This window comes from Perissodus microlepis, chromosome 16, assembly GCF_051167445.1.
Source record: "Perissodus microlepis isolate ML-2025 ecotype Zambia chromosome 16, ASM5116744v1, whole genome shotgun sequence".
Classification (NCBI taxonomy): Eukaryota; Metazoa; Chordata; class Actinopteri; order Cichliformes; family Cichlidae; genus Perissodus; species Perissodus microlepis.
Genome location: NC_140476.1, coordinates 13,466,117 through 13,480,102, shown reverse-complemented (window position 1 = coordinate 13,480,102; position 13,986 = coordinate 13,466,117). Strand labels below are relative to the sequence as shown.

At 39.5% G+C, this 13,986-nt stretch overlaps 1 protein-coding gene across 4 annotated transcripts in view; it reads right to left on the bottom strand.

Moving 5' to 3' along the window:
• Positions 1-13,986, bottom strand: part of LOC146370514 (hyccin 2) — a 47,552-nt gene that overhangs the window by 20,924 nt on the left and 12,642 nt on the right. For all 4 annotated transcript variants that reach the window (XM_084954589.1, XM_084954591.1, XM_084954590.1 and 1 more), the window contains exons 2-4: positions 7,996-8,080; positions 2,544-2,624; positions 836-937 (exon numbers count right to left, since the gene is read on the bottom strand). In XM_084954589.1, the coding sequence (XP_084810715.1) occupies positions 836-937; positions 2,544-2,594 (153 nt within the window). In that variant the 5' untranslated portion in view covers positions 2,595-2,624; positions 7,996-8,080. The remainder of the gene's footprint in view (positions 1-835; positions 938-2,543; positions 2,625-7,995; positions 8,081-13,986) is intronic.

Below are 13,986 nucleotides of genomic sequence, written 5' to 3'. Positions count from 1 at the left end.
AGGGGTCAGTGTGAGTGAATGCCCACACAGCACGACTGTGTAAGTGTGTTGTACATGGCTGACTGGGGAAAAAGGCGGCAAAGAACTTGGCAAGGCATTTGCCCTTCATGTCCTCAGCTTGACAACAAAAAACAACAGCAACAAAAAAAAACATGCAAAATTCAAGCACACATGACACTCTCCCCTACTTTATCTCACACACACAGACATGCATGCACTCCTCAATCACTTGTGTCATCATTAATGGGATTGTGCAGCCAGACTGACAGCACTAATGGAAGTTAGATCCCTAGTTGCTTGACACTCAAATTCGACCGTGAAATCGAGGTGAAAACGGGGCCAGAAAGAACTGGAGGCACCAAGTGTGTCATTAGAGCCAAATTAAAGTCCTCTCTCATTGAGTACCTCAGGCCTTTGCTTAGAAACTGTGTCATTAGGTCCCTTTAAAGTACAAAACACCGGTCTAGCTGTGCAGGTGCAAGAAACATCTGCTTAGTAAGAAAAAGATATTGAGGTGCTTGGGCACTGCGGTGACTGTGTCTTTTCCAGCTTTGGCTGCGGACGCTTTAGTTTGTTAGGCAAAGCACTGCATGTGTGTGTGCATACAGGGAACACAGTGTACCGTCTCACAGGCAACGCAGACGGCACCGCCATTGTGCCTTCCATCATACACAACAGCAGAGTGTGTTGTGGTGTGCATGTACGCCCTGCAGACACGGCTGTGTGTCAAGTTTTTTTGCTCAGTGCCAACAGAAACAACATCATGACTCACAAGCAGCACATTTCCTTGAGCTAAAAACCGTCCGTCTGCATGTGCGTGTCCTCCGTGTATTACCTCGTTGTTGGGGTCCTGGATGACTCTGTAGAGAGCTGGGACCAAGGACTTCTTTAGATGAAGGCTGCCGGCGTAGCTGGGGATGTGGGTTTCTGGTAAGGACTAAAGCAAGGAGACACAGAGGACTGTTGAGTGATGCAAACAACTTCTACGTCTAGCCACAAAACTAGAGAACAAGTAAAGACTGTGTGTAATTCTACATCCTGTATTCAATTGTTTCACAGCACACAGTGACTTCACTGTGTGTCAGCATGCTGTGACATGTAAGAAGTCCCTTGATTAAAAACGGAAGCATCAAAAAAAGACTTGAAAAGATTGACTTCCCCAGTTGATGAGTTTGACAATGTGGTAGGTGAAGTAAGAAAAGAAAACTTTTAGGAAAGCATAGCTTTTTGATAAAATAACTCTGAACCTAACAGATTGATGATGTCTGACATCCTCAGAACATCCTGGGGTGAAATCCTTCAAATGGTCAAGATCGTGTTTTGTAGATGACAGATGGCAGCTATAGCCTCGCAGCGTGAGAGTATGATCATTTTGAGGGCAGAACACAATGTGCCTGGTCTGCACCACCATGAGTCATACCATTCTATTCTCATCTTTCCTCCTTTCTCTAGTTTTCTGCTGTCTTTTTCCATTCCTCTTAATGTACTGCACATTATTTCCTTCTTTTTAGCTCTTCATCACCTTTGCACTTTTCTGTTTTGTAAATGTGCTGAACAGACTTTTGCATCAGATTTATGATTGCTAAGGTGACAGAAACTTTGTGGCCGTGTCATAACGGTTTAATGCACTGTACAAACCACAGTGCTTAAAGGAACCCATTCCTTCTTCACAGAATGAGAAAGAAAAGTGACATAAACACTTTTTTAAACTAGTCTGGAACACCAAGAGTGAAGCAACATTTATTATTAATTAATTACATTCAACTAACTACTTCAACTGAAACACTACAAATACCAGCAACCCCCCCCAAAAAAATCATTTGCATTGCTTATTAGCCAAACTGTCTTAACCCAAATTTTACTGAGTGGGGTCATTTGTGTATATTTTGCATGCCACTGTGATATTTTTAAAGCTATTTTTTCATTACAAGAATATGAATGAAAAAAATAATGAGAAACCACAAACACAGAAAAACTATTGTTAGCGCTTCACAATTAATGAGTATGTGAAATTGCTTTCAGTATCTACTAGCATTTACAGGAACATGAGGACATGAGGCTGGAACAGCAACTCTTGCACTGTTCTTATATAAAAGCTAACTGATTACTGAAAGCTGAATAATCCCATAATTTATATGCATCCAGAAAAAAGGAAAATAAAAATGTATGTGAAAACATGATGAAGCAGATATAAGCAGCTACTTTGCTTGTGAGTTCAAAGAACAAACTATGCACAGTACATTTTGTGTAGTACAGAGAGGTTATGCTGATTAAACACAGCTGATGATAGGCCTGAGTTGACCTAAGCTAGCCACTGTTCTTGCTAACATTCACTACATTTAATTAGAATTTACAAAGGACTGAAATGTTAACGAGATGACAGATGCACACAGTTTTTACTCTCAACACTCTTTGCCACAGCTGTTACACACACAGTATGCAGTTCCTCTCTCGAAAAAAAAGAGAGAGAAAAAAATAGCCTCCAGGAGTAGATTTCATAGTTATGACTCATGAATGAGAGTAGCGCAATCGAGGGCCTTTACCTTGAATTCTGAGAGCCATTCTTCGACAACACTGCGTTCTGAGCCCAGCATCTTCCTCAGAGACACCCCCCCTTTGGCTGCCTGGTGGACAAACAGAGGCAGAGGAAGGTGGTGGGTACAGTAATGGGAAGGTAGAAAGGAAAACACAGGAGGAGAATGCAGACAGCAATGTCAATTTTATTTACAAGGAACCTTTCATTACACATAACCTCAAGGTGCTTACTACAGAAGATAACATAAAAAAAATATGTAGTTTACAATGTCTTAAGGCAATAAACAACACAACAAAACTTCACAAAGATTTCAAATACAGAACAGGCAAGTGTATGTACTCCACATAAGTATGAAAATATCCAAGCTGTGATTAAGCCCAATAAAAACCAGGCTTAGTAAAAGCTGTGCTTGGTGCTTTTTGGGCTTCCATATTAAACAAAGTCCCATCTGTTTCTCGATAACAGCTAACATTTAGATTTAGATTTTTCAGTGATAATGAAGGTCAAAAACAAAAGCTCTTTCAGGCAACTCATGTTCATATGTATTTAATAGGACATTTGTATTTTTCACTACAAAATGAATGTCATTTTTTTCTGCGAGTGTTACCACATAACCAGCTTCTAACCAGGTTAAATCTTCAGTGTAACCTAAATCGGCCAGATAAAAAGAGAGCTACTTTAATGACACAGAACTCTTCATTTAAGCTCAACATAACTAACCAACTAGTTGTGTACTACACACTGGTGATTTTCCTTTGGTGTCAGGTCAAAAGCTCTCTTTGATTTTATATGCAGGAAAAAAAACTCTGTACAGTGCAAAGGCAGTACCCCAGAAACCATTTACCTTGGCCTGTGATTATAACCCAGCAACAGCAAAAAAAATCATTCTGAAAGACAACATTAAATCTCATGGGTTTTGAAATAAACAATCAAACATGAAACACAGTGATGCTAAGTGCACATCAGTTCCAGTTAACACAAGCGGCAACATATAAAATCAGCAGCATGCTGTTCTTATCCTCATCACAATGTTATGTAACAAGTCAGCTCGGAGCCAGTACCTGTCACTGCAAACATGAACCACCACAGGAATTCATTTGAGCTTTCACTCTACAATTCAAATCATAGATGACCGAGCTTATGCCTTCTTTCATATATTTGTAACGTCACAGAACGTCACAGAGCAGAACGATATGGTGGTTAAAAATGGCGAGGGTTTTTAACATTTACAAACAGGACATTTTCTAGCTTGTAATTCATAAAGAGAAATGAGTAATGGGATAGCATCTTTGACTTCAGCCACACAGTTATCCTTGGTTATCTTCTCCATTTCCAGCAGCTAAAATTAACTTCAGCAAACTGTGCAAAGCCATTTCTCCTACAGAACTCACCCCATGGAAAATATATTCTCATTATTTATCCCGTGAAAAGATTTGCTATGAACGAGACGTGTGTCTCAGCAAGGGAGAGGAACTGTCCGTGTGTGTGTGTGTGTTTGTGGATTGGCTGAGTGAGAGGTGGTGAACAGTCACAGGCAGTGACAGTTTGGATACACACTGAAGGTGATGTTGCATGGACCCAGTGTGCCAAGCTGCCACAGTGACAGAAATAAACAATGCTTATGTAACAGCAGATGCACTCTGCAGCTTAAAATCAAGGACATCCTCTCTCTTGATTTGACACCAATGCCCTTCACCAAAGACTACCAGGATTAATTTACCATCACTAACCTTTAGGAAAGCTACTAAGGCTACGTTCACACTGCAGGTCCTAATGCTCAATTCCGATTTTTTGATCAAATCCGATTTTTTGGTCTGCTTGTTCACACTACAAATAATCTGCAGATTATACAATACAAATAAAATGTTCACGTTTCTCTAACGCTGTCTCCCCACAGTTTCACTAACATCTACACGGGATGGCCAGGAAGCGTTCGCGATGTCTTATCGGGCGCTTCTCTGGCGCTGATAATTGGTGTCTGTCTTGTGTCCGTGACGTAAAAGATGGATTTAATGCGACATGACCATTCAAACTGCAGTCGCTTTCTAAAACATCAGATATGTATCGGATTCAGTACCACATACGAAAGTGACCCAGATCGGATTTGAAAATATCGGATTTGTGCTGTTCACACTGTCATGATCGGATATGGGTCGCATAGGGTCAAAAAAGTCGGATTTGATGCGCTTTCGCCTACAGTGTGAACGTAGCCTAAGAAGAATTATTGCTTAACAAGAATGACAATTAGTCTGACTACTCTCACAACCCAAAGATACACTGTAACATTAAGTTAAAGATGCTGTGCTCTTTCACGTCCACATCCACTTTAATGGCTCTTTAATTGTATTTTAGTAGAAAGACTTTTTTTAAGCTAAAAACAAAATTCACATTGCTTATTAGGTCTTGTAAAACCTATTTACTGGCTGAGCTGTGGTCAGACGTTCTGCGAATATGACTCAACATTTAACATAACATCAGCTCGGTCCAGTGCTTTTTCTAGGAAAAACCTCTGAGTCTTCTTTAATGATCTTGTTACTTCGAGGACACTGAACCTTTCTAAAAACTCACTGACATCTCCTTCCACCAACCTCTGGTGCTAGTGCGCTGTCTGTTTTGCCCTGGTGCTTTTTGAAAACGAACCCACATTTCTGTGGGAGTGAAAAACCGAAAGGTGCTCAGTGGAAATTGGCAAAATTTAAATGACGAGGAAAATCATGCTGGGAAGAATCTGTACTGCATCTGTGAATTTCTCACAGCAGTCACTCCCAAAGTGACTTATGTCAGTGATTCTAGCTGTGGGGCCAGCAATTTTGCGGTGTTATGCCTCTTACTGGCACAAAAATGCAGATTCTAAATTAAGAGGGGGGGGGGGTTACTTCACTCACGTACACTAAACAGTAAAATGATTTTCTCCCTTCCTAACAATATAGAGGTTTATTTATTTGTCAGGCATTCAGCGTTTGCTTGGCTTTTCCCCACTTAATTCGTGGTCAGTGAACTTGACCCCTGGAGTCTTTTACAGCATTTGAATGCAGATATCTTATAAATTTCAGCCCATGCAATAGGTTTGTGCCTCAGTTTTGGTGAAGGTGTGGTTTCAGTATTTTTTTTTTTTTTTTTGCTGTTGCTTACCACTAACTTGCTGATAGATACGTTTAAATGTGTCATGTGGTCTAAATATGGTGACTTCTGGCCAACGTAAATATACCCAAAACACTAACACACTCCAACACAGTAACACATTAAGTGACACCATTGCCGTCTCCATTTATACACGTGTATGGTGCTGACCACACTCTCAATCGCACAGAAACGTGCCCCCTCAGAATGCGACATGTGATAGCAGAGAGTTGCAAATAAACTCATTACAGCTGCATCTGGGTCAGTGTACTGAGATAACACTCTAAAATGTGCAAGTTAACAGAACTGAAAAAGTTCATAAAAACAGAGATTATGCAGGCAGTTACGGCACACAGTACTCTTTAGATTCAACAGCTGCGTGTGGGCAAAATTGGAAATATGCATAAAAATGACTTTGTCAGACACACCAGATTTAGCAAAAAACTGCTTTTATCTTGTAAGCCTGAAACATTGTAAGACTACATGTGCGCAGTCCCACTGCTCACACTGACAGTAAGCCATACTGCTGTGAAACCCCTGTTTAATCTTATTCGTTAAACTCTAATCCTTACAGGCCAGAAAATGGGCACAAACTCTAAGGCCTCTAAAATATAAGTAAAAGACAAAACTCTGTGTTCTTCCTGTCAACAGATACAGACACCAACAGCTGGATAAAATGAATCAAATGTGGAAAAGCTCTCATCTGCTCTTTTTTAAACCTACATTTTGATACCAAGCTCATCTTCATACTTCATACCTAATATAGTCACACTTTAATAGCCACAAATGTGGCTTATTGCTGTGAAATAGAAAGAAAAACCATTATATAGAACATCTAAACACCAGTGTGGACACTGATGAATCTCTAGGTCCTGAATTAGTTGTTGCTGTTTGTTTTTTTTTAAATACTTAAAATGTGAAGGTTCACAGAGGGTCTCGGGATCAATAGAGCTGCAGATGAGAACCACTGACACTAATCACAAGTAATAGGATGTTCCCCTTTAAAGTTTAGTAAATTAGGTACAAGGAACAACTTGTGCCAAAAGAAAATTTTCACAAGCTAATCAGGCAATTTAGAAACAAACTGCAAAGAGAGCAGAGTTTAACAAATGAAGAATGGGCAATTAATTTTCCCAAGGGCTCACATGTTTTGGAGGGTCCCACCAATAGGCTTATAAAGAAATAAAATGAAGACTTCACAGAATTGAGTTTAGATTATTGGTGCAGTCTTCCACAGTAGTCTCAGTTTCTCACATGGCCCTTTGAGAAAAATTAAATAAGCGGGTCAGGTTAGATGCACAAGTGGATTTTCTATGGAATGACCTAGCAATAATCAATGCTAAGAAAGCAAATGATCTGTAATCAACTCTCCTTAATTCAAATGTTTTTATGCAATACTTAATTACTTCACTACCTGTAACCTGTCTGTAACTTGTCCGTAACCTGTGAGTTACAGATCATTCCCAATCATGTGACTTTTGTTGACAATAAACAATTTAAATAAAGTTTCGTCTGGCTACTTATTAATACAGATATCATTTGTTTGCACACCGGTCAAAGAGTTTCACAGCTTACAACATGTCTTCCTCCAACTGTACCTTTCAGTCTTTATTTTAAAAATGAACTGCAGACAGACGTGTAGAAGCAGAACATCCACATCCAGAGGCTAAACTTTAATGCACAAATCTCAGGGTGCTGCAGATAAGCTTGACAATGTTACAAAACAGGCTCAAAGGAGAAAGATATCTGATTTGCTGCAGGGCTGCAGGAGCTGAGCAGATGATGAGATGAACTGGTGGAATTTTGTGTGTGTGTGTGTGTGTGTGTGTGTGTGTGTGTGTGTGTGTGTGTGTGTGTGTGTGTGTGTGTGTGTGTGTGTGTGTGTGTGTGTGTGTGTGAGCGCACTTCTTAAATCCGAGTCTGTGAATTGAAAGGCTCTCTTTTAGTCAGCTTGTTCGACTCTTTATGAAAGGCTGACTCATTTGTTTCCTCCGGCTTGTCAAACCATTGCAGAGTCGCTGAGGCAAGCTTGTCAGTTACCATGGGAACAATAGTCAAGTCCTTTTCAGCCACTGGTAAATATTCCCAAACAATAACTCTTCGTTTTCACAAACACAATTTAGATTATATCGCTGTAAGTCAGAGGTTGGATACAACGCAACAAGATGTGTGCCAGCATTTGTTCTCCTTCGTATGTGTTTAGCACCGCAATGTTAAAATGGTTTTCAAAGAAAATAAGCAGAAAATTATCAAGAAACGAGCAATGAGCAAGACGGTCATGAATATCAACACTACAAACAATGTAAAAAACATAATGCAGTATATATCTATGCACTTACCTCAGTGTCCCAGAACTCAAATCTCCGCTGGGAGATGCAAATGGTTCTCCACAGTGTCACACATCTGTCACTCACTGAGGGTCACCTGCAACAACAAGAAAAGAAGAGACCCATCAATCACCATCACAGGAGAATCATCCTCAAGACATTTAACTACAGTCGTACTGTTTAAAATTACTGTCGTTGATGATGGTGAACAGTGTCTATCCATAATTTTCCCAGAGATTTCATAAATGTGTTTGACCCATCTTTGCTGGCATTGGCTAGAATTTAAAAAATGTAAACATTAGTGCTATCCTCATTAGAAACTGACATCCAAACAGACGATGCAGTATAAGCAACATGCAAGTCAGTCAAGCAAGTAACTTGGGGTGACACAGAATAAATCAATGTAGGAATGGAAATTTCTGAAATGTTAGCAACCTTTAAACAGCCCCATTTTTATCACTTGAATTTTTAGTTTAGTTGCTTTTTTTTTTTTTTTTTTAGAAACACCTGTGTATGGCTTTACAGATGTCACAATTCAATTCATCCATCCATCCATCCATCCATTCGCTTCCGCTTATCCTTTCCAGGGTCGCGGGGAGTACTGGAGCCCATCCCAGCTGTCATAGGGCAAGAGGCGGGGTACACCCTGGACAGGTCGCCAGTCTGTCGCAGGGCTAACACATAGAGACACAGACAACCATTCGCACTCACATTCACTCACAGATTTACACCTATGGGCAATTTAGATTGACCAATTAACCTATCCCCACTAACTGCATGTCTTTGGACTGTGGGAGGAAGCCGGAGTACCCGGAGAGAACCCACGCAAACACGGGGAGAACATGCAAACTCCACACAGAAAGACCCCGGCCTTATGGTGGAATTGAACTCAGGACCTTCTTGCTGTGCAGCAACAATTCAATTCAATTTTATTTATATAGCGCCAAATCACAAAAACAGTCGCCTCAAGGCGCTTTATATTGTAAGGTAGACCCTACAATAATACATACAGAGAAAAACCCAACAATCAATATAACAGGAAAATATTCTGCAAATCACAAGCTCACAAGTCCAATACTCATATGCTCAATAATCTGCCAGCCCAAATGATTATAAAACCTGGAACTAAACGTTTGCAAAAATAAAATAACAGGGACGACCTTGCAGGGCTGAAAATAATGGAGACAAGGCACAAGTATATGATACTGCAGTTAATCTAATGGCCTCTTGAGGCTGGCTCCAAGAGAGAGACAATCCCCACAGACTGTCATGTTAACTTTAGAGAATTGAAAAGCATGTTTACAGCCTAGTACAAAGAGAGGCTTAGTCTCTATGGATAATAAACACCTTTACAACAACCTGACAGTGAGTGAATCTTTATTTTAAAACTCTTCTTGGATACTGGGGTCAGAGGCACGGCCACCTTGTCATAGGTGCACCCACAGAAGGAGCTGTAGCTATCTTTGTGCTGTTACAGCATTATAATCAAATTATATTACAAATAATAAGGCCCGCTGCCTTATATAAACTGTACAAGATGTTTTTGCTGAAGTTTTGATGAGTTAAATTTTTGTATTTATTAATCTGCTGTCTAGCACTAATTAGACTTTTGTTCAAAAAATGGTAACATGTAAACAGTTCCAAAATGGCCCACGGTGCTGACCGAAACACTAATGGCTTCAAAATACCTAATCCGTAACTACCTAGGGTCGCCTTGGTTACGACTGCCTTTATAATATCTATGGCAAAAAAATAAGATGCAGTTAACAATGAATTTTAATCAACATGTCAATTGTTTTCCAGTGTATTGCCTGTTTGGTCTATGACACGTCTGAAAACAAAAAAGCACATCCACAAGGAGTGACGTTAAACACCCATTTTGTCCAAAAAATGTCAGCAAACTGAGTCATCAACTTATCTTTTCTGCTCTAAAGATTGATGCTTTGTAGTAATTGCAAATAAACTCCAAAATGAGCAACAGCAAATGACTCAAGTGAGAGATATGCAGTCATGAAAATAGACAAAGCAGCTGACGATACGGAAACCAGGGGGACAGTTGCTACAACAGTTCACTAAAAGACACACAGCAATTGTGAGAAACATTTCTACTATGGAGAGATGCATTACCAACAAGCAAAATCATTTCTGTGTCATAATGGAAACCCGTGTGGATTTTTCTCTTGTACTTTTGAAGGTTATTTTGAGTCACGGCACAAGGAAATTTTCAAGCTCTTATTGTTGCATAGCAACAGTCAGCTGGCCAACTTGTTGTCCTCGCCTACTAAAAATGCATCCTGAGGATCCACACCCATAACATTTCACTGCATTTGACAAAATAAAATCATTGTTTAGTGACACGCAAAAAGGCCTCTGCAGATCCCTGAGAAGCAGAAAGAGCCACATCACCGAGCGACCCATTTGCTGTTAAGTATTTCGAACACAGCCTTGTGTTTATCTGACCGAGTCTTACATTAGCAATTCATCACTAAGAGCCAAGGCAGTCCCATATGTCTGGGATGATGTGTGTACCCTCTCCACCTATTGTAAGCTCTAAAGAAGGTGTTTATTTTCCGTCACCAGATCGAGTATATTCATTCTGTATGACTCATCAAATCTGAGGGTAACAGCGGCTCCGGGTTGAGTGAATAGATCAAAGAGAGGGACAAGGACTGAATAATAGAATACAAACAAAATCTGTGACCTAAATAGATTACCTGTACGAGGACAGAAACGAGTTATATAAAGATAAGGTTTGAAAGATTTTATCATTAGTTCTTTAGAAACAGAAGTTAGAATAGTTCCCATTAAATGTGATCACTGTGACTCACTGACTCTATATGGTATAAAACGCAGTATCTTCAACCCCAGGGTGGGTCTATAATAAATAGTTTTTTCATTAACATGAGTGGACTTTATCAGGCCCTACCCAACACACAAGCTGCTCAGGAATATTTGAAGAACATGACATAATCCCAAGGCATTAATCTGGCCTCCAAACTTTAAAACTTTTAAACCAGCTGATTACAACAACACAAAATTAGCTGACACTTACTTGGGTGATTCCTCCCGTCTCCAACCATCTTATTCCCATATTTGCGTGTAAACTGTGCACTCCAGCCAGCCGTCACTGTTGGCTAAATATGTCATGCACCTAATGAGGTCCCGGCCAATGACAATAGGCAAACTTTCCTTGAAGGAATGCTCTTCCTCTATGCAAGACCTGCTCATTGTCCTGTGGCGGGCCTCACAAGGGATCAGTAGTGTGCCAACCCATCCTGTTTACAACGCTTCCAATCTTGTGTCACAATTCCAGTGCTCAACACTCTGCTAAACAGTGCATACAGCTAAAACAAAGCCAACTAACCAACCTATTAAACTACACTAAGTAATTTGTGCACTTTGTTCCAAGACAGACCAGTTAACACACAACACGCTCCACTGTAAATTTGCAATGAGGCAAATAAAAGTTAACATTTTATTTGAACTTTTATTTGATAAAAAAACTAAAAGCTCAGCTATTCAATGGAAAGTAAAAAAAAAAAAAGAAGTTAATTCAGGCATGGCTGACATTAAGTACTGGAGAGCAAAGCTGCCATGTGGAAGTCTCGACTCTCATGTAACTAACAAACCCCCCAAACCCCAGTTTTAAGTTGTGCAGCCTTGTAATTCAACAACATACATTACCCCTATTACCCTAACTCAGAAGCTGCAAGGAGTCCTTCATCATTTTAGCATGTGGAAGGAGTCACAAGGGTTCACAGCAGTCGTCAGATTGCACAGTGCTACAGACATGAGGGTGGCTCCGTAAGGCTATACTAAGTTAAACGCTGAGGCTTTGAAATTCAAACTTATATGTGTTTTGCTAAAGATACCAAGTTAAGATTGATTGGGATGTAAAAGGTTTTGCAGTTTACGGTGTAATAGACTAGAGTACAGAATTTGTAAAAATGGTCTGAGGACTTTATTCTTTATGTTTATAATAATCTTACTATAATGATCGTAGTGTGCATATGCACGTATATATGTCTGAATGCCTGTTCCTCAACTCCTAGACGTGTTAATCAGTCTGGTTTATATAATTATTGTAAGGTCTTTAGCTTACAAGATAAAGCACCTTGAGGAGACTATTGTTGTGATTTGGGACTATAAATACATATTTTTTAAATTGCTTTGAATTGGGTGAAACGTATTATATAAACTGCCTAGGGTACCAGGATAATCAGCATATAAACTAATTCCCCAAAGCTATATAAAAAACTCACATCCTTACAAATGATATACTTTAGATGACCTCAAAACGAACTGCAACATAACAACTACTTCATGTGTGTTATTGAAATTATGTGACATTTGTAAATACGTTTTTGCTAGCCATTTTTGTGATCTCACTATATATGCTGATATAATGAAGATAAAATGGTAACCTGATGAAATAACATGCGTGTCCATATAACTAGCAAAAACCTGCTCTATTTAATAAAAATATTGCAAGAGTTTAGTCTCAACAGAAGAATATTTTATTAAAATCCTCACAGTATTAAGGTGAAAGAGTGATTTCATTCACATCACCTGTTACAACTTAGAAAGCTGAGTAGCCCAGTCATACAGACATACTCTGTGAAACCTGGAATCTCTTACACTGTGCCCATAGGCTAAGCTTTCAAATGATAAAACCATCTTAAAATCTGTCAAGCTGGTAAAATCCAAAAACAACATAATCTTAAATGCTGGGTCAAAGCTGCTGTGTGTGCCATGAGCTGCCTCCTCTCCTGTACTGGCTGCATGGACGTACACGGCTAACAGATGCAACACTGAGACGTGTTCAACCCTAATGGACAAACACGTTTATGACATTAAGTAATGGTATGTGTGCCATCTGTGTTTATCTTACTGTCTTAATACGTAAACCCTTTAAACTTGAGTTTTACTGATGGACAATATACTGTACAACCGATGATTGTGTCAGTAAAATAACAGGAGACACATGGGCGACAATGCGTGACATGAAAAAACACACAACCTTAGGAACTTGACGCCTTAGCAGCTGTGTGTACAATAGCCATCATTCACTACAGACAGATGAATCACACAGGTTTCCGTGACTGAGAGACTTATTAAACCAATGTCAACAAACGCAAGGTTAAAGCCACACAAGGTACAGAGAGCCACTCTTTGCACTCGGAGCAGGGGAGACAAGATCAGCACTCAAGAGCGTTACAGTTATTCTGTCCTGGTTATAATCAACAGCAGAAACAAACTATGCTTGTTTGTGTAAACAAAGATAAACTAATCAGCTTGGACTTTTTGGCGACACAGTTTCAATTTTTTCTAGCAAGTGATGGCAGCTTTGTTGTTTTTGCTGCTGAATGAATCCCTGTTGACGAGCGGTCATGAACAGACCCAATCAGACAATCAGACCTTTTCAATGAGCATGCCGAGAAAAGAATTTTAAACTTTTTTGGAAATTTAAAAAAAATAAAATAAAATAATTCACAACCAAGTCAAGGTAGATGTGCTACAAATTTAGCTTTCACCACATGCAACAAACATATGTTGGAAAGTGAGGGTTCAAAACAGACTTTAGAACCATCTGCAACAAAAAGGAGAAACAGAAATGTTTTCACAACAGATGCAAATGTTCGAGTAGCGTTAGCCAGCAGTGTGAAAACTGGGTGCAGTACCTTTAAGTAGAACTTGCAAAGTCCTAACACTCTGGCAAAAATGTAAGTCATGTTCTGCAGATACTGTGACAAGTGGTTTGTGATCACACCGGTAGTTTCTTTCATCTACACCACCAGCATTTCAACTTAATATGAGCCAGCAGCTGTAATCAAAACTGATAAACACCCACAAAGTTCAGTAATTCAAATATTCAGTGTCCATTTTGAAAAGCGGATTTCAGTCACTATCCGGTCGTTAAGTGATGACGTGACAAATCCTACTTCCGGGCCTAAAGTAGTCTGCGTTTAATATGGCTTGTGTTGTTAACATGTTTAATGTTTT